The sequence below is a fragment of the Neodiprion virginianus genome, chromosome 6 (genome assembly GCF_021901495.1).
Source record: "Neodiprion virginianus isolate iyNeoVirg1 chromosome 6, iyNeoVirg1.1, whole genome shotgun sequence".
Lineage (NCBI taxonomy): Eukaryota > Metazoa > Arthropoda > Insecta > Hymenoptera > Diprionidae > Neodiprion > Neodiprion virginianus.
The window spans coordinates 3,241,818-3,260,249 of record NC_060882.1 but is presented as its reverse complement, the minus strand read 5'-3'; the positions used below and the strand labels follow the sequence as shown (position 1 = coordinate 3,260,249).

The 18,432-nt window shown below is 42.4% G+C and overlaps 1 protein-coding gene across 8 annotated transcripts in view; it reads right to left on the bottom strand.

Moving 5' to 3' along the window:
* The window catches only part of LOC124308267 (protein scalloped), a 103,085-nt gene that overhangs the window by 22,956 nt on the left and 61,697 nt on the right, over window positions 1-18,432 (bottom strand). For all 8 annotated transcript variants that reach the window (XM_046770854.1, XM_046770858.1, XM_046770855.1 and 5 more), the window contains 2 exons: window positions 1,615-1,739; window positions 635-773 (listed from right to left, as the gene is read on the bottom strand). In XM_046770854.1, coding sequence (XP_046626810.1) covers window positions 635-773; window positions 1,615-1,739 — 264 coding nt within the window. The remainder of the gene's footprint in view (window positions 1-634; window positions 774-1,614; window positions 1,740-18,432) is intronic.

Here is an 18,432-nt window from a genome sequence, read left to right as displayed (position 1 = left end):
AACCGTGACGAAGAATATTGCCTCCGGCCGCTGTGTGGGAGAGAATCAAGGTGCCGGAGGTGGCGACGCGACGTGTCGGCCAAGCCGCAAGCCAATATCGGCTCGGTCACGTAAGTATAGACGGACTGACCTCAGCGGAGCGAGCAATAAACGCGAGGCGAGGAAGAAAGAAAGGAAAGAAAGGAAGGAAGGAAGGAAGGAAAGGAGTCCTGCCAAACTGCCGGGACCCGGGAGCCAAGGATGGTTTCGGCCAATTCGAAACTTTGCATGCGCTGCGATTTCCGCAACGTGAAATTTCTCGCCATTCGAGTATTATCGACATTTTAAATACCCACGATCAATCGATTTCCTAAAACCCAGTGTTAAAAATACAATAAATTTACCACGTAACTTAGTAAATTCATATTAAATTTCTTTGAAACGTCTCTCTTATAAGTTTTAGTCAAATCAAACATTTTTTACCGTCAATTCGAGTCAAACGTGTAATAATTTACGTCGCTAAGCCGACTTCGTAATTTGACAACTCTTTTCCACACCAAATGTGTAGTAAATAAAAAATCATATTTAACGACGGACTCGTTCGATCATTTTATAAGGTGTCAGACGTACAATAGAAAAACAAGTTCTTACTCACCGTACATCTTGCCTTCGTCTGAGAGGATAATTTTGCGCCGACCGCATGGCGGGTAAATCGCCAACGCCTCTTGGAAGCTCTGTTCGATATCCGGTGACCAGACACCCTCCGCGTCCGCTGCCGACAAATCCTTTTCGTCCTGTAAGCAAGGGTAACGTAAAGAAAATAGAAATAAATAATACAATATTAAAAAACAAAAATTTATACAATTTGCACAGAATCGGAAGGAAAAGTCGCAAAACAATTTTCATGCGTAATCGAAAATTCACGCAATCGTTTCAACTGTGAAAAATTAGCAGTTCGTTGTAATTATGATTGTTGAACACTATTCGCCGAAAATAGATGACCAAAAATTTCACCGTTACAAATAACAAAGAATTCGCGTTGTATAATCCAAATTGCACGATAAACTAGGCAAGAATATTTAATTTCAAAATCTTCTTCGAGCTTTCATTCTCGCTAATTTTACTTTCGCAAAAGAAAAATCCTGCCTCATAACGAGATTCGCACGCATTATTATACATGTAATAATAGTAATAATATCGATAATAATAATAATACAGTGACAGTCTCCGATTATTCATTCCAGCGAACCTCGCCAGAACTTCCTTCGTTATATCCGTATGCAACGTAACGTGTTTACTACTTTATTGATGAATTGAAATTCGCAGAATAGGTCATATTTTAATTTTTAATAAATCAATGAACACCGGGGCGAATCGTTCGCTTCAATTTGTTCCGGTATAAAGTACGAGTTATTTAGGCAGGCATACACTCGATACACCGATTGTAAATAATTTTGGTTTTATCGATACATCAACGTCAATTCATATTCGCTGTAAAAACATTTCTACGGAGTACACTTTTAAAATAAATTTTTTTTGCAACGGTTACGCGACGATCTTTTGGGTAATTTTTCATTTTCCGTCTCTCTTTTTTTCTCTCCACTGGATCGCTGTTACAACGCTCTTCAAACTTACATCGCTGATGTCGCCAACGTCGAGATTCTTCGTATCCGAGCCGGAGCCGTTGGCGTCGGGCGGCGGCCCGGAACTCGCGGGGGTCCACGGCGAGGAAATGGTGTCGGCTGCAGCCACCGCACTGCCTGTAACAATGCGAAAAATTAATCATCGCGTGCCAGGTTACAGGAAAGAACCGCTTTGGTTAGGGGTAAAGAAAAAAAAACAAACAAACAAACAAACAAACAAACAAGAATTGTCGATTCGCAGAAGGACGGAAATGTCAAATTTTTAAATAAAATTTACAAATTTGGAAACTCCGAGTACTTGTGTAACATTGTAAATATACAAAGTCGAAACGCGGAATGAAAAAATATAAAAAGGTCGAAACATTGAACGGCAAAATCGATTTTATTATTTTACTTTTCCATACTTCTGCGTTCAACCTTTTTTAATTCTACTAATTAAATTTTCGCTTCTGTAAAAATTCAATTTCACAAAAAATAAACGGACATCGTACCTGGTGATATAAATAAATAGAAAATTGGCGTGCGTGTGCGTGCAGTGTTTGTGTAGAATTTATGTAAGCGTAGAATTCATCAATTTAGAGCAATAGATCGATTACACAAATTAACTGTGCGAGAGGAAGATAGGACCGAAGAATCGTTTAAATCTCACATCGATGAATGATTTTCATTCTCGTTTGTATAAGAGTAAAAAAAAAACCGTATCTTCAAGCTTAACAAATAACGTCGGTCTTATAAATGAGTAGTAAAACAGTTTTCCGTCTTTCTTATTTTATTTTTGCAATCTTCTTCTTCAGCCTCTTCCTATATATCATACAGATACACGATATCGGAATTATGGATGCCGAATGACGAGCTGATATTTGAATTACAAGTAGGTCGTACAAATTCGCATTTTCTCTCGGTAAGCTTTTTCGATTGCAACGTGTAATCGGCTTCCCGCCAATTTATTACAGTATAAAAATATACAAGGTATAATATTGCCCCTGTCTGTAACAACAGTAACAACGATCTTCCCCGAAAAGCAAATAAACTAGTACGCAAAAAGAAGTACGATGACGAGGAAAAAAATATAAAAAAAAAAAAATAAAAAAAAAAAAGAGATCACCACTTGCCGACCCCGATGTTTTTGGTTAAATAAACAGTATCGAACATCACGGGATTCTGCCACGCGTCCCGAGTGAATCGGTTCAACGTTTATACCTTTAACCGAGGGGGCGGTTAAGCTTCTGGTTGTAAAACATCCCCTGGCGGTAACGGATGCGGAGGATCGTGCAACCTTGCAGGGCTTGAAGTACGAATAGAAAGACGAGGTAAAGTAGTCGGATGATGGGAGGGAAGAGGAGGAGGAGGAAGGGGGGGAGGGGAGGAAGGAGCACGAGTCGGAGGAGGAGGACGAAGCGAGCACGTGAAAAATAGAGCGGGAGGCCGAAACGAGCAACAAGTGGTCTGATATCGCGGTATCAGTCTGCATATAACCCATGCGGCGGACAAGTTTTTAGGTGGGGGGAGGATATAAACTCGTCGTAGGCGACGACTCCGCCTCTCCCAAAGGGAGTGAAACGAGAAGCAAACTCTCATTTCCTCGACTCTTCGGCACAATTGTTAATATAACGTCAATGGGGAAAACTAGACGTTCGACATCCTCGACAGATGAGAAATAGGTGAACTAGATACGTGTGTACCTAGTTGAGAAACGGTAAAGGGTTGAATTGCATTGGAATCGGAGATACTGGAATTATGGTTAAGGCGTTTGTAGAACGCGATTTTAGGTGAATTTCGCAACTTTATGACGATTGAGATTCGATGAAATTCGGTAAATCGAAAGAAGTTGAATGCAAACTATGAAAATAGTAGAAAAATTTACGTATTCAAGGATATTAATTCAAAGATTGATCATTTTTTACCCGTTTCACGTGTAAATTGTATCGACAAACTCGTTATAAGACGATCGAAAATTTCAAAATCCTAACTTGCTTTACCGTCGTTAGAATTTTAAAAGAAAATAGAAAAAAAAGAAACGATTCATTCAAACGGCGATTGGATCAGGCATGCATATTTCGAAACAATTAATGCCCGGCGAGGCGTAAATTTACACGAATACAGAGAGACGGAGACGGATCGTTAGATCGACGGCGTGTAATTCCTCATCCGTAACGGTAACTTTCTTTGCGTTAATGCGCCAGACGATAGATAGAAACGTAGGTATTACAGGCTTCCTGGTTACGCCAAAGCGGCACGGCACGACTGATTACGACGATAAATATTGTCCTCCTTGCGTATATCTGCCTTCCTTGTCCGTACGGATACCGTTGATGGATATCAAGCCAGTCTGAAACGCCATTCCGGCATTATTCGCGCGCGAAATCCGTCGACGAATGGATTATTTGTTTTACAAGATGCCGTTCCCGATGAGCTTTGTAAACAAAATTAGTACAGAGTTTGTACGAGGTCCGATAGAGCCAAACGATGTATTTTTTATTAATTCGCCCTTCCTTTCGCCAACGATAAAACCTTTTTTCTCGAAATTTCTAACAAACCTGAAAATGCGCGTTGTGAAACGAGCAGCGTGACGAATCCGATCATCGATACACGGTCGAGTAGAAAAATCCGATCTCGATTCGTTTACGATAACGAAAAGTGTCAAATATGCACAGGTTAAAAACAAAAGGTGTACGTTGTATGAGTGATTGAAAAACGAACAACGTATTTTATCCAGCCGTGTATTTTCGAACGAAATTCGTCAACGGTATATTCCGATATTTTCGATTACAGTAGTTATTTCGGGGTTTCAACGTACCGTAATTTACTCACGTACCGTACTCGTTGAGGGGTAACAAAAACCGAGCATCTATATAGAGCGACAAAGAGAGGCGAAGAGGGAGAACGGGAACGAGGCATAACCGCGCATGAATTGTTTCAGGTCAATATTCGGCATTGTGTTCGTTAAAATGAGGCTTCGAGAGGAAAGGACAGGATAGGATAGGATAGCATAGGACGGGATAGGTAGGGTAGGTATTTCGGAATTCGCGATAGCAATCTCTATACCTACACACGCTGTGGATTAACGTCTTCACCGCTCTGGAATTACGGGCGAAGCTTGTGTGACCGATATTATGGCACGCTGCTCTCCCCGCGTGGTCAGCCTAGGATCGGCCGAATTGCCGTCGCGGTTTGTGCAAGAATCGGTAACGAGAATCGTGCGCGATGTTGCCGGGGATTGGATTCGAAGCTGCGAAATTGACCCCTCACGCGTGTAAGGAAGAAGAATTGTTCACGTCGCAAGACAAGATGCGACAATTTTTTCCACTCGTCATATTTTTTTATCGAAGGGATTAACGAACGATTTTAATTGGGGTATACAATGGTGAATCGGGGAAAATTGATTAAACAATATAACCAACCGTTATCTGTCGCGTCTGTAATAATCTGGGCATTCAAGTTGTTTACATTCATCTTGAAAACATATGCGCACAGATTACAAAATACGAATAGCAGTGTTCGTACAGCAATCATTATTCAGTGGTGTTAAAATTCAGATTTGATACATTTTTACTTTCTAGCTTTTATTAGATCTATGACTTGATACTAAATTCAACCTGGTACCCCAACCCAATACATAATCTTCAACTTTGATCCAACAAACTACGATCGTTGTTATCATATTTTTTTTTCTTCTACTCAATTAAAGAACAAAACAAATATAATCCGCAATTTCCACACACACCAAATTTCTCACAAGAAATGGCGTACGTATATTACCGTTCGTTGAATAGACACAGGACAGGATATTTAATCGTACAGAAGGGTGGTTCGAGTCCGTCGCTAGTCGGGTAATACGTAAGCTGTAAATTTGGCATATAACGATCAGGGGTCGGAGAGCGGCAGGGCGGCAGACGAGGCTTGGGGGTTGTAAGGGTGAGGGGGGGGTGGAGGTGGAGTTCCTGGTCCCGGGGTAGGCCGGAGCTGCCGCCGCCGCCGCCGCCGCCGCACGGAACCATCCACAGCGGCGTGGGGTGGTTGAGGATGGCTGGGGGTGGTGGCAGAGGGTGGAATGCGTCCCGTTTAATATCGTGGAACATTATATATCGTCTCTCTTGTCCCTACGCCAGCAACCAACGTACGTACGGGGCTGCAGGTAGAGATATAGGTGTGTACGTATATAGGTAAATATATACGTATATAGGTATACACGGGGTCTAGCTTTATACGTGTACTTGTACGTAAGCGTGCGTTTGTGTGTTGTACGTAAAGCCGGAGAACCGGGAAGGCCGACACGCGCGAAAAGCACGCCGGCAGCTCGAGGATAACCTACGCTTATACAGCTACTCTGATACTGATACTGCTATTGTTGCTGATACTGATACCGATGCCGCTGATGCTGCGGCAAGCCGTCAGGACCCCTCTCCTAGTTTTCGGAAAGTCCTTGGCGCAAAGGATCACCCGGGTCAAGCGACGTTTATCCTCTTCTTTCACATATACATATATATATACCTTTTTCTTCCACCCTACCGTCCTTTTATAACGTCGTTTCGTTTGTTTGTTTTTTTTTTCGAGTCCTCGGGAGGAAAAAATCGGTAAGAAAAAAGAAGGGGAGAAAAATTAAACGTCCGAGAATCGGAGATACGCTTCGGATTTTTTCTTTTTTTTCTTTTTTTTTTTTTTTGCAAGATTCTCTCTTCTAGGGTTGTGATAATCGTTATAATTGTACATGTTGTATTTGTAAGGGGAAGGTAAGTTTCTCGCATGCTGCCGCAGAAACGTTTTTGGCAGATAATTATATGCCGCTGAATAGAGATTCGGAAATTGAATTTAAAAAAAAAAATATATATATATGTTATGATAATAATAAAAATTATACACTACAACTTATACTTTACAAAGTTAATATTATGTTGCGCACGGTCTAGAAACCAATTCGCGATTATATTACTCCGCACAATTTGTTGGAAAATTTTGATTAAAGCTAGTTCATTATTACCCCAATACCCGACAGATACTGTTGTCATTATTTACCTTCTTTTTTTTTTATCAGACGTTTCATCTCCCTGGTAACAATATTGTGAGTACAAGCATGACGATCGCTTTTAATAAATCCCGGACAGGGCAACGTAGAGAGAAGTGGTTAGGTTATATGAGAGGAAAAGTCAAGTTAACGGTCGTGAATAAAATTAATTTTAAGAAATAAAGAATTCCCGATATTCCGTCCGTCGAGCTAAGGTTGAAAATCGATATGCATATGCGATCTGTAATTAGCTCGGTATTAAAACTTCTTCTACGATATGCATACACGCATGTGGGTTATAAACAACGAGTTAAATTTTGACAATAGATTACGACGTATTATCAAAACGTTCTGAAACTTCAAAAATGGCGAAACTGAAACAATTTATGGAAAAATGATTGAAAGAAAAAACAAAATAAAAGAAAGAAAACGAAGTCAAGTAATTGTGTATTTGGAAATTCGAATTGAAAAAGGAATCAAATTCCATCAATCACTCCGGTAACCGGATTAAATTCGATCTCAAAATACACATTATAGTCTAAACTAACGATGAATGACGCGTCGTACGAACCTGCGGGAATAAAAGGTGAGGATATTATAAGGCAGGTAACGGAGAAGCGAATAAGTGGAAAATGTCCCGGAATCGAAACTACGGCGTATAAGATTAAAGCGCGCGAGGTGTAATTAAAAAGCAATTCATCTTGACCAATTTACAAACTTTCCTATCGCAGCGCTGCTTCTGTTATTAATTTTCTTTAGTATCGCACCGATAATCCCCTCACGCACACCTCCGTAGATCGGGACTCGAATATCCCGACATAATCGGTACAATTATTGTATCCCCGTGCGTAGAATCAATTAGCATTTAACGACTGTTGTACGGCATAACATAATCCAACGTATTGCAGCAATACTCGACTCGGATCTGCGTGACGTGCCCGATAAGAGTTGCGGTGACGCAATGAAATCGGGTATCATTTGTGGATTGTAAAAGATCCGTAACGAATTCAAGGACATTGAGAAAGAATAAAAATACACATGCGGATATATTCATTCGCGGCAAGGTTTATGAATGGAAAATTTCCAGGACCGCTGGAAAAGATGGAAAGTTTAACACCCCGTTAAGAGGCGTTTCATCCGGTCGAGGCGTCTCGATTATCGTTCTTCGTGACGATCAGGAAGCGAAGTAAGCCGTAAAGGTATCTCGATCCGATGGATTGCCCGGGTAGTTTCCGAACCGAATGGTCGCCTCCGCTTCTCCGGGTTCTAAACCGGCGTTTAGGGTTGGAAACTGGGCTCTTTATCTGCCGCGAGGATGACGACGTTTCCCCCGGCGATCGTCAAAGGTTTAACGTTTATCTGGGACAATGGCTCCAACCCCGCAGGCTTGGACTTAGAGACAATGGCCGGTCAGGAAGTGTAATAATTGCGAACCGCGGATTGTAAGACGAACTTAACCTGAATAGTCGAAACTTTGTTCGTAGAACAAGGCCGTTGAGGAAGTTCCGAGTCGGAGATGAGGGGGTTGATTCGAAAATGGAGAACAGGAACTCGGACGAAACGTGATACGCGAGGGTAATCGAACCGGCGTTCAAGATCGAGAAGTCGAAAAAACAGTTTTTACCTGAAATACGATAAAAGCAGAGCCGCCTCATTTTCACTTGCGAAAATCGGCGAAAGATTGAAAAATAACATCGATATTTCGAAAGAGAGGCGACATTGACGAATGGCGGAAGTGGCGGCGTATTTGTTGGCTGACGAAAAAGCAGAAGGTAAGAAAGAGATAAAAAAAAAATAGAGAGAGAAAAGATACGCGTGGGAAGAAAAAGGTTAAAGTAAAACTCGATGCATTCGTGTACAAAGTTATTACGAAAGGAAAACTGAGAAGAGTTCGTTTCGTGTACGATTACAACCTCGCGTCAGAGTAACGGATAATAAAAAAAAAAAAAAAAAAAACTGTGTCAACTTTCGAAATATTAGTTCAAAAGTGAGAGGTTCGTTCAATCAGGAAATTCACTCTGATAATAATAATGATCTTTGAAAATCTCCGAAAGATCGATGATATTTGGACGGGAATTTGACTTGCAACTTGATATCGGTGTTGGGTTAAGTTGATCGCCACGAGGCGCGTGTTACGCAACGAAAAGTAGGATCGTTAACCCGTTGCCCCCGTCGCCGAGGACGAAGACAAGAACGAGAAGACCGAACCGTACGGTGGATGATTGCAATCAGTGTCGTTAAACGATCGTGCGCCTTTCTCGTTCCCTCGTCCGAGCACAAGCAGAATCGCCGATATATATTTTACGAACGGATATAGTGCGAGGACCGATAATTCCGAGCCGCACCTCGACTCTCGTGGAGAAGTTAAAGTTGATAGGTAAGTATAATACCTACCAACCTACGCAGGAAAACGAGGTTAATAAAAAATAAACTTTGTAAGTCTTTGTGGTGACAGTGACGTTTCTATTGCTGGATCATAATAACGTGTAAGGTCTGCTCCTTGTTGTAATTCGAATCGAAGGAGTCAGAGGGTGCAATAGCGGATTAACCCTTTCGGTAACAATGAGACACTTTGCTTACAACTTTGAATGATCTTGGATACTTCGTACAGTTCCAAAAAAGACGCGAGTAACAAGTTTCGACCAGAATCCGCTATCTTGGATTTAGACGTAATCAAATTCTGACTTAAAAAACAAAATTCAGGCCAAGATATTGAATTGACAAAAATATATCTCTGAAAGGGTGGAAGTCAGAGTCGTCCAAGAAAGGTACGTCGGTACGTCGAGTTTAATGAATGAAAAACCGGACGGAGCGCATCAACGTCTTCGGTGATTCTGCGCCAATGGATTACACCGCGAATGACGAGAAGAGTTTCTTGGAAGCGTGAGAGAGTCGGCAGGGCGTGTGAAGCTTCAATGAACTCCGTAAACCGATAAAGAAAAAAAAAAAGAAAAGGCGAATGAGTCAGGAGGCCGGATTTGAAATTAAACGCAAAAAGTATCCGTCGCTGCTGATTGCGGTTGAACTGAAAATCATCGAAGGAACAAGAGAGTCGAAAAAAAAAAAAAAAATGGAATAACAACCAAATGCACGATTAAAACTCTGTCGCGGATGAGTGCACTCGCATACCTGCATTTCTGCTCGTGCAGCTGCAGCGTGTAACCTTTTCCTTCATTTTAACGCGCGCGCGTGTTTCGATCGCACACCAGCCTGTCATTTCTTTACACGCGTTATTATTATTACACGTGATACGAGTAAAAGTCGCTGCAGATATTGGCTGCAGGTATACATGATAGTAGGTACGAAAGACGACAGCGAGGCAAGAAAAATGATATAGAAAAAATATACCTAATTGGGCGAAAAACTAACAACTTGTTACATGGGAGGATGAACGCGCGTCTGCGTTTGTGCAGAGGTTAAAATTCACCGAGGCGTAATTATCGTACACCTTTACCTGTGACGCGGGAGGTTGAATCGCGGCGAAGAGACTCGACGCCATTGGTTATAAGTCAGGGTGAAAGGAAAGAGGCCCTCGAGGATACTCCGGTCTCTGCCAGCCTACTCTCAACGAAGACGCATTAAACTACTGCTGTGCACAAAGCCCCCGAAGCGGGCACAAACACACGTTCGTTTAACTCTCAATATTTCTATGGGAGAAGCAAGCCTATTCGCGCCACTTAAATTCCACTTTTGTAAACCACTGCTCGGTGCATACAGTGACGAAGAGTCGAGGAGCGTTAATATGTTGGCAAAAAACAATAAAGCCGAGAGGAAATCGTGGTAAAAACCGAGAGCGATACACCGGCTGCAATTAGGGTCAAACATTTGTGCACCCTGTATTTGGGTATTATGTCATTTTGCAGGGATGAGCGACGTTCAAGTTTTCAATTCACCGTTTCCGACCGTATTTTTCTCCTCGTGTATTCGCGGTTCGTTCATTAGCGTTAAATATGACAACTTTCATTCGGTTATTTTATCCCCACACCATCTTTACGTAGTAAATACAACCTGGCTGCATTGAAACTCCGACGTAGCGCATTCGTTTTTTAACGCTCGCCTAATTACCGATTAACTCAATTCTGCGTCCCCTCTTTCAGCTCTTCTTCCATTTTCTACCACTTGCTCTCTTCGAGAACTTTTTATCACCCCAACTCGAACATGTAGATGATACGCGCAAGGCATAACGGACGATTTCGACGCTCAATTCAGGTTATTCCGAGGGCAAAAGAAGAACTTCGTAGTCCGAGCTTTAATTCAAGCTCACGGTATCATCCGTTACATTATACAGAGTAGCTTCGAGGTTCACGCATCCGTCTCTATTGTACGATCACCGTGTATAGATATATCGCGAGGCGTAGCTATTTCATCGTTGACAATTATAAATTGAAGTCGGAGTATAATTTGCATCCTCATTTCGCTTATAGAATGCAAAGCGATACCCATACACACACACGCACATATATACATACATACATAAATGCACTTCTCGACGACTGTACGCGCATGCATTATTCAAACCTATGCAAATACCCATTCCGAGCGGCGAGAGTACATTTGAGACAGCAATTAAAGATCGGGTATATGTATACACACACGGCAGACGTGTGCGAGAGTAATCGTGTACACGTATTACAGGTATTCGTAGAGAAAGAGAAAGAGAGAAAAAGAGAAAGACGGAGATATGTCATCCCGGGAGACAAAACAGTTTCGCATTCGTTTCGCAAGTAAAATAGGAACGAAGAAAAAGTAAGGAAAATAAAACCTACGTCAATTTCAGGATATAATTAAGACATTTCACAGGTGTTTTTAACACGTTTTTTTCAGAATTACACCACCTAGCTACTCCGATCATCGACCACCGTCAAACTCGGTTGCACGTATATACGGACTGACAAATTGACCGCTAAGTGTTACGTGACGTCTGGGAGCGCACGCGATACTCGACTAGAGTTTATACTTTACACCCAAAGTGTGGCGGTAATTGTCAGCTGTTACAGATTCATCGTGTACGTTATCTTTTCGCCTCTCTCATTCTCGGCTCGTTCGTTTAGGTTAGAAACCGCTGGCTTAGAATCAAACTACGTTCGACCGTATCGCCTTGGATTAGCAAAAGTCTAAAAGTGATATCGAAAACAACAAATTGGGACAAGATCCAGATACATTTGTCCGAGTATTAAAAATTTTTTACTTTCGTGGAAATCGGTACGAACTTGTAACGAATGTACTTTCGCGAGTTGTAAAATTTCTAACAAAAAACCACGCTTGTAATTATTACTGTCACTTGGCACACTCTGCCGGTAGCGAAACCTTGACATCACAAGACAGACGGATAGACACCGAACTTGAAATTCTATTGGTAAGTACGGCGTTGACGGTCCGTACGAAAATCACGTAGAACAACCACGAGGGTCACATATTATTTTTGTTTCGCGACAAAAACGTCGCAGAAAGCGAAGCGTTGATACCGTTATAATCGCGATACGATAAATATGAGTATGAGAAGTCGGTAATCTCTAGTCAAGGTCTACCGCAGAGACATTAGGAAATAATGATCCGCGAGACAGGTAAGCGAGCAGCCTCTCCCATCCGGCGGTGATTCCGAGGGAACGTAACGGGGAGAATGATAGTCGAGAGAGAGAGAGAGAGAGAGAGAGAAGGAGAGAGAGAAACGATAATACGAAGTGAGACGACAAGTAGGAATCCTTATTCTCATTCTCTTCGTCAACCCAACCAGTCGCCAGTCATTAGCCTAGGTGATTATTTGATTCCGATTCCCACGGTACATAATCCACTGCTACAGCTGTCGGACAGTGGAAATCACTTTCTCGTTTGACGAGTCCTCCTCTTACCGTGCGAGAATAGCCGTAGGCGCTTTTTACGATCATCGTTCGTTCGCCTCTTCACCACGGCTGGCAACGTCCAAGGTTTTCGTTTTTCAATAGCATCAGCAGCAGCAGCAGCAGCCAGCAGCAAAGGAACGAGGAACCACGACGACGTGAAACTGCTCCGACCAATTCGTCGCAAACTCATTAACAAACGGTATATAATTACAATCTTGTACCGAACCACGAGGATCGAATTAACCGAAGCGCGACGGTGCAGCGAGGAAAAATCCTCGCTACATTGTACGATGATTCGATTTTACAGGTGTGTAAATACCTGTAATAAAAGTAGAAGGAAATCGATACTGTTTTCTATACGCGATGCAATAAGGAGCTGATTCGAGCGTGGCGAAGTTGCTTCTCACATGATTGGCGTACCTTACATGGCACGTAGCGTAGGTACCAACGTACGAGTATTCCTATCCATACGCGAGAGAGGTGATCCTGAGATGGATATCGGATGATCGCGGAAGATGGGGAGGTAAATTTCATCGTTTATCTCTGACACGAACGGTGGTCTTCCCCCCACCCCTTCGCCCATCCTTGATCGGGATCCCTCGCAGCAGACAGAAGCGTCTGCAAAGGCGGTTCTACACGCGTATATTATATCTTGGAAAGTCAATCGGGTGTATCAAGGAGACTGTGTACGTGTGTGTGTGCGCGCGCTGTTAGCGGTAGACAGAGAGAGAGAGAGAGAGAGAGAGAGAGAGAGAGGGATGGGTCCGATCCTGGGCGATGTGGACGTTGGACCATAGCCTGAGGGTTTGTGGGCCTGAGATCAACGGCTGGACCGGCAACGGCAGCAACGGCAGCAACGGCAGCATCAGCGACGGCGGCTACTTCGCTCGAAGAAACGACGAACACAACCGGTTTTGGCCTTCGGCAAGAGGCGTCGAGAGCGGAGAGATGTACGTAAGACGAAACAAAACCCGGAGAAAAGCGACAAATATATGTATGATAAAAGAGGAGGAGGGGGGGGGGGGGAGGGAATAAAAAATAAAATAAATAAATAAATAAATAAAAAATAAAAATTCCACCACGCGTAATATCGTACAACGAAACGCCTCCGGCTATGCGAGAAACGGTGCGTCGAGAAGAAAACCTGCGGAGACCGACCGACGCCTAGGGATTGAACCTCGACGCAATAACGGAGCTGAGAAGACCGTCATCGAGATTAATGCAAGTTTATGCAACCTTCCCGGTGCGACGGTAGAGGAGAGACGAGAAACTTAGGTTCGTCTGCGAACTTTAAAAAGATAATTTATCTGTACCTACGTATGTATGTGTTTTGAAATAACTGAAACGTTGACGATTTTGAGGAGACTTGATTTCTGACATTAGCGAGACGGTAGTGAGCGGTTTGAAGTTGCCAAGTAAGTTGATTGATCGTCGGAATTTTTCATACGGTATTTGGTTACTAATCAATTGTTTGTACAACTTTACTTCAACCCGTGGTTCGGGAAAATCTGTTCTTTCCTTTTCACGATCACTGATCATCCGATACAGTCGATTTTCTGCGTGTAAGTACTGGTTGTACGAACGAGGTCTTCGAACTTTCGAACCTTTTCGAATAAATTTGAATCTTTTTTTTTTTTTTTGTGTTTTACGAAACAACCTGTGCAAAACAAGAATCACGAGTAACAACAAGAATAATTTCGATAAGAATAATAGCTTTGGCGACGGGCAAGTGTTGAGCAGCTATACGTATACAGATGTAAGGTTAAGGGAGAAAGAAAGACGGAGGTGGAGAGGCGGGAGAACCGCGACAATGCGACGGAAAATTTTAAGCCCCCGAAAAGGGAGGAATTTCGTTTGTTCTTGGGTAGAACCGTTAGACGGAGGCTAAGGCACTTCTTAATTACGAGGGCGCGTGCGGCAACGGAAATTCTAGAAGCCAAGACGCATATTTTTGGCCTCCCATACCAGACCGGAGGTAGGAGTTACCCGCTTTAGCTTTATCTCTATCTCATTTGCTCTCTTCATCTCCTCCTTCCTTTCTTTCTCTCTCTCTCGCTCTCTCTGTCTCGATGTAGTGGCAGCAAAGCTTTGATGAAACTCCGAGACAAGATCACGTGATCACAGTTTCAGCACCGACTACCCTCGGTATATAATTACCAAGAGCTTGCAGAATTTAATCCTATTATAAGCGTAAAATCTTATACATTGCAAGAAGAGGATAAAAAGAAGATGACGAAGAGGAAGAAGAAGAAACCAACCGGCCGTCTGTTGAAAGCGCAAACGTAATACTATACGACTGACAGATCTCTGGACTCGCACAAATTCCTTCTCCAATTTTCAAAGATGTACAAGGTACAACTTAGCGATCGCTTTGTCCTCGTCTTATGCCTTGATACACGTTGAAACGAGACTGTCTGCAAGCTGTTTCTCTACAACTTTCCCATTGATACGCTCGACTCGTCACCGTAAATAAGATGAGAATATCTCAAGTGTTCGGACATAGAAACGACGATGATCGCTTAAAGGTTCGCGTGTAGCTTGAAGTGAGCTTAGAAAAAAAAAAATGCGTCTCAATGAGTTCCTCCCAGACGGATCTAAGGACGAAACGCCATCGCGATGTTCGTTGCAGGAGATGGAGCGAAGAAATATGAACCTGTAGCTACGAGCATGATCCTCTGACTTTTTTACCCGCAGGACAACAAGTATTTATCCTTTATTGTATTGTACTTTGTGCGTTGTGCAAATATATGTATATATATATATACGTTAAAACATCGTTTGCGCGGTCGTGAAAAATTCTCTTGTATATATTTTCGGTCACGAGGGTTGTTTTTCAGGTAAAAATTACCCCGAGGTATACACGTATAATAACGGCTGTTGCAGAAAAACGATATTTAAAGAGACGAAACGCGTAAGGCCGCAGCCGAGTTCGGGCAGGTGAAGTTACCCGGGTAAACGTATCCCTCGAAGGATAGAAATACAGGGAAGAAAAGGACGAGAAAAAAAAAAATAAAGAAAAAAAATTACAACATGAAAATGAAAAGAGAAAGGAAGGAATAAAAAAAAAGAAAAAAACCAAGCGTCGATCGCTGTAGTATGAATAAAGGTCTACCCATCTACTCGGGTCGTCGATTCAAATTACTCTCCCAATCGCTCACTGTATATACATATAAATATATATATATATAAGCATACATCCGTATATGTATACAATAAGCAAAAATAGGAACCGAGAAGTTACAGTTTGACATTACATCGGTGTGGATTTCAAGTAAAGTACCTACCAATACTACGTACACTCGTAGACTGCGGGGATACAATTTTTCGACCATACGTCGTTTCTGATCAACAACATTGATGGATAGCCTTTGTACAGAATTTGAAAATCACTAGAATCCGCGGGAAGTAATTGTTTGCAATTAGGTACGGTAGGGCGGAATGAAACTCCATTCGTTCGAGTTTCAGTTGGCATTATCGGGAAACGCGAACTTCGAACTCTTCTAAGATGGAGGAAAAAAAACAAACAAAAAACGAGTATCCAGTTCATCCGACGATGAAAGTATCTCCAGATATCCTTTGAATAAACATACCTTAAACGTTGAAGGAGATCCGTATGATCCGTATCAAAGTGTCGTTTCAGAAACATCGATTTTCGGATAAACGTCTGAACGATATCGTCAACCGGTACGATAAAACTAGCTCGTTGTACGGAACGACACATGTTCATGCCGCCTGAACATTCACGCAAATCTACGCACGGCGTTTCGATTTCCCGTATAAAAACGAAAGTAAAAAACTACATAACATGCTATATATATGTGTGTACATAAAACAATAACGAATACCGTATAAACGTAAGACCTGTACAGATATATTTGTAGAAACTGTTGCAAAAGGGTTGTTTTCACCATGCGGTACGGATACAGTGTCGAGTCGACGAGACTGGATCACACACATGTGTGCACACGCATGGTTAATACTCGCAAGTTACTACGAAGGGAGACTCGAGTGGCTGGCGCTGCATGTGTTTAAATCGTTCGACGAACCCTATCGGATTTTATCGAATTCGTAGAAGCATAAAAATCCGTCTCTTCCACCGTTTATGCATCGCCTACGCACGCGATCAACGTCACACGTTACGCAACAGACGTCGAGAGTATTATCCAGAATGTGCATTGGTGCAGCCCTGAGGAAGATGCACGTACAGCGTTTTTCATCCCCCCCAATTCCCCATCGCCACGTTCTTTATTGCATGATCTAGCCGTCTCGTGACGTGCAGGCGCCGAGGCGAGGATCGAGACGATCAAACTAGAAATAAGAAGTAAAACGAAGTAACGAAAGCGAATTGCGGGGTAATTTATTTACGGTGGAGGTACCGGCTGCCCGGGACAAGAATAAATCCATCCGACGAACACGAGGAGGAGACAAGCTGCTCTGCTCGATTCGCGATTCCGTCCATCGAACTGGATACACGATTCGGACGTACGGAGCTTTCTACGCGCGTAACGATGGTTGGTGATTTTTCGAAACTAACGATCGAGAAAGAATTTCAAGCGGGAAAGTATCGCGCGATTTTTGATACGCTAAATACAGATCGCGGTGCGACTTCGTTCCGGAGGAATTACTCTCCGAACGTGTATTTTCCGTCAGATTTGAAGAGCTTTTTGTTTTCTAAAGAAACAGGATTTTCATCGATTTCGAAAATAAGCTCGCAGAAAAAATATCGGGATTCTTCTATACTCTTTACTCCAAAGAGACGAAGCTCGCTCGATTGTTTCGCGATATATTCTTATTTTTACAAAATAATATCGCGATCTTTCAAGTACAATTAACGCAAATTTCGGAGAGGAATTTCCACTCGATACTAATCCCAGACTTTGACGCAGGTTCTTTTATTTAAACAAACGTACGGATGGTATACCTATAGACGAAAGAAGCGCGTATACATTTTTCACCACAAGTGCGGAGGCTTGCGGATTGACAATTGCATCGCGACGCGTAGAGACGTTAAATGATCGGAAATCATCTCACGTAGAGGTCGAGGCCGACGGAATGGCGTCGAGTCGACGATCATCGAAATCCGGAGATCGCGCGGAATTCATTTTATTTTTCTTTTCGCTTTATTTTTGTGGTTACAAATATCGTGAGAATAACGAACAGATTCGAAAGAGATATCGATTGGAGAATATTCAAACCACATTCAATGTTTTTCAGGGTCGAATAATACGATCCGTTGCATGGTGTTGCGGTTGCAGACGGGATTTATTCGAAAACCATACGTAATTTACAAAGAAAGAATTAGTCAGAGTGTAATAAATGTATAATGGCGGATGGAGACTGTTTAGCGTCATCGTGTTCATGTGTTGAGGCAAATTTTTTATTTTTTTTTTATTCATATCGTGCAACGTACGGACCTTATTGCTGTACGTACCGATGCTACGCGTTGTTATACGTATTCACATACATGTATACCTATATATACGTATACTACGTAACTATGTCACGGTTTTCTCGGGAGTTTCGTCGACCGTTTAACGCCGCTGCGATGTATTACGTTGGTATAACACCGGCTACAGAGTAGACGAGACGACGCAACGAAGCGTATATTGTACAATCGCGAAGTCATTATCGATTCCTTGGTGAGACGCAGGAAACGCATTCGTACGTCGACGGAATCGTTAATTAAACTCTGTAGAATTATACCTCGGACCTCGAACATCGTGCTTCACGGAGAGACGCACACGGCTGTAAAAAGGTAAACAGATATGCTTTTACCGACATTCTGAGAATACCTGCAAACTGCATCACGGAGATGTGATTTAACGCGGATGAATTTTCATGAAACAGCGGATACGGATCGCTGGAAATACGAAGAAAATGGAAATGAATACAATTGGAAGATACGATTTTTTTTCAAAGCGCGGAGAAAAGCTCTCAGCTGCGTCGACCCTTCGACGATTGGCTCGAT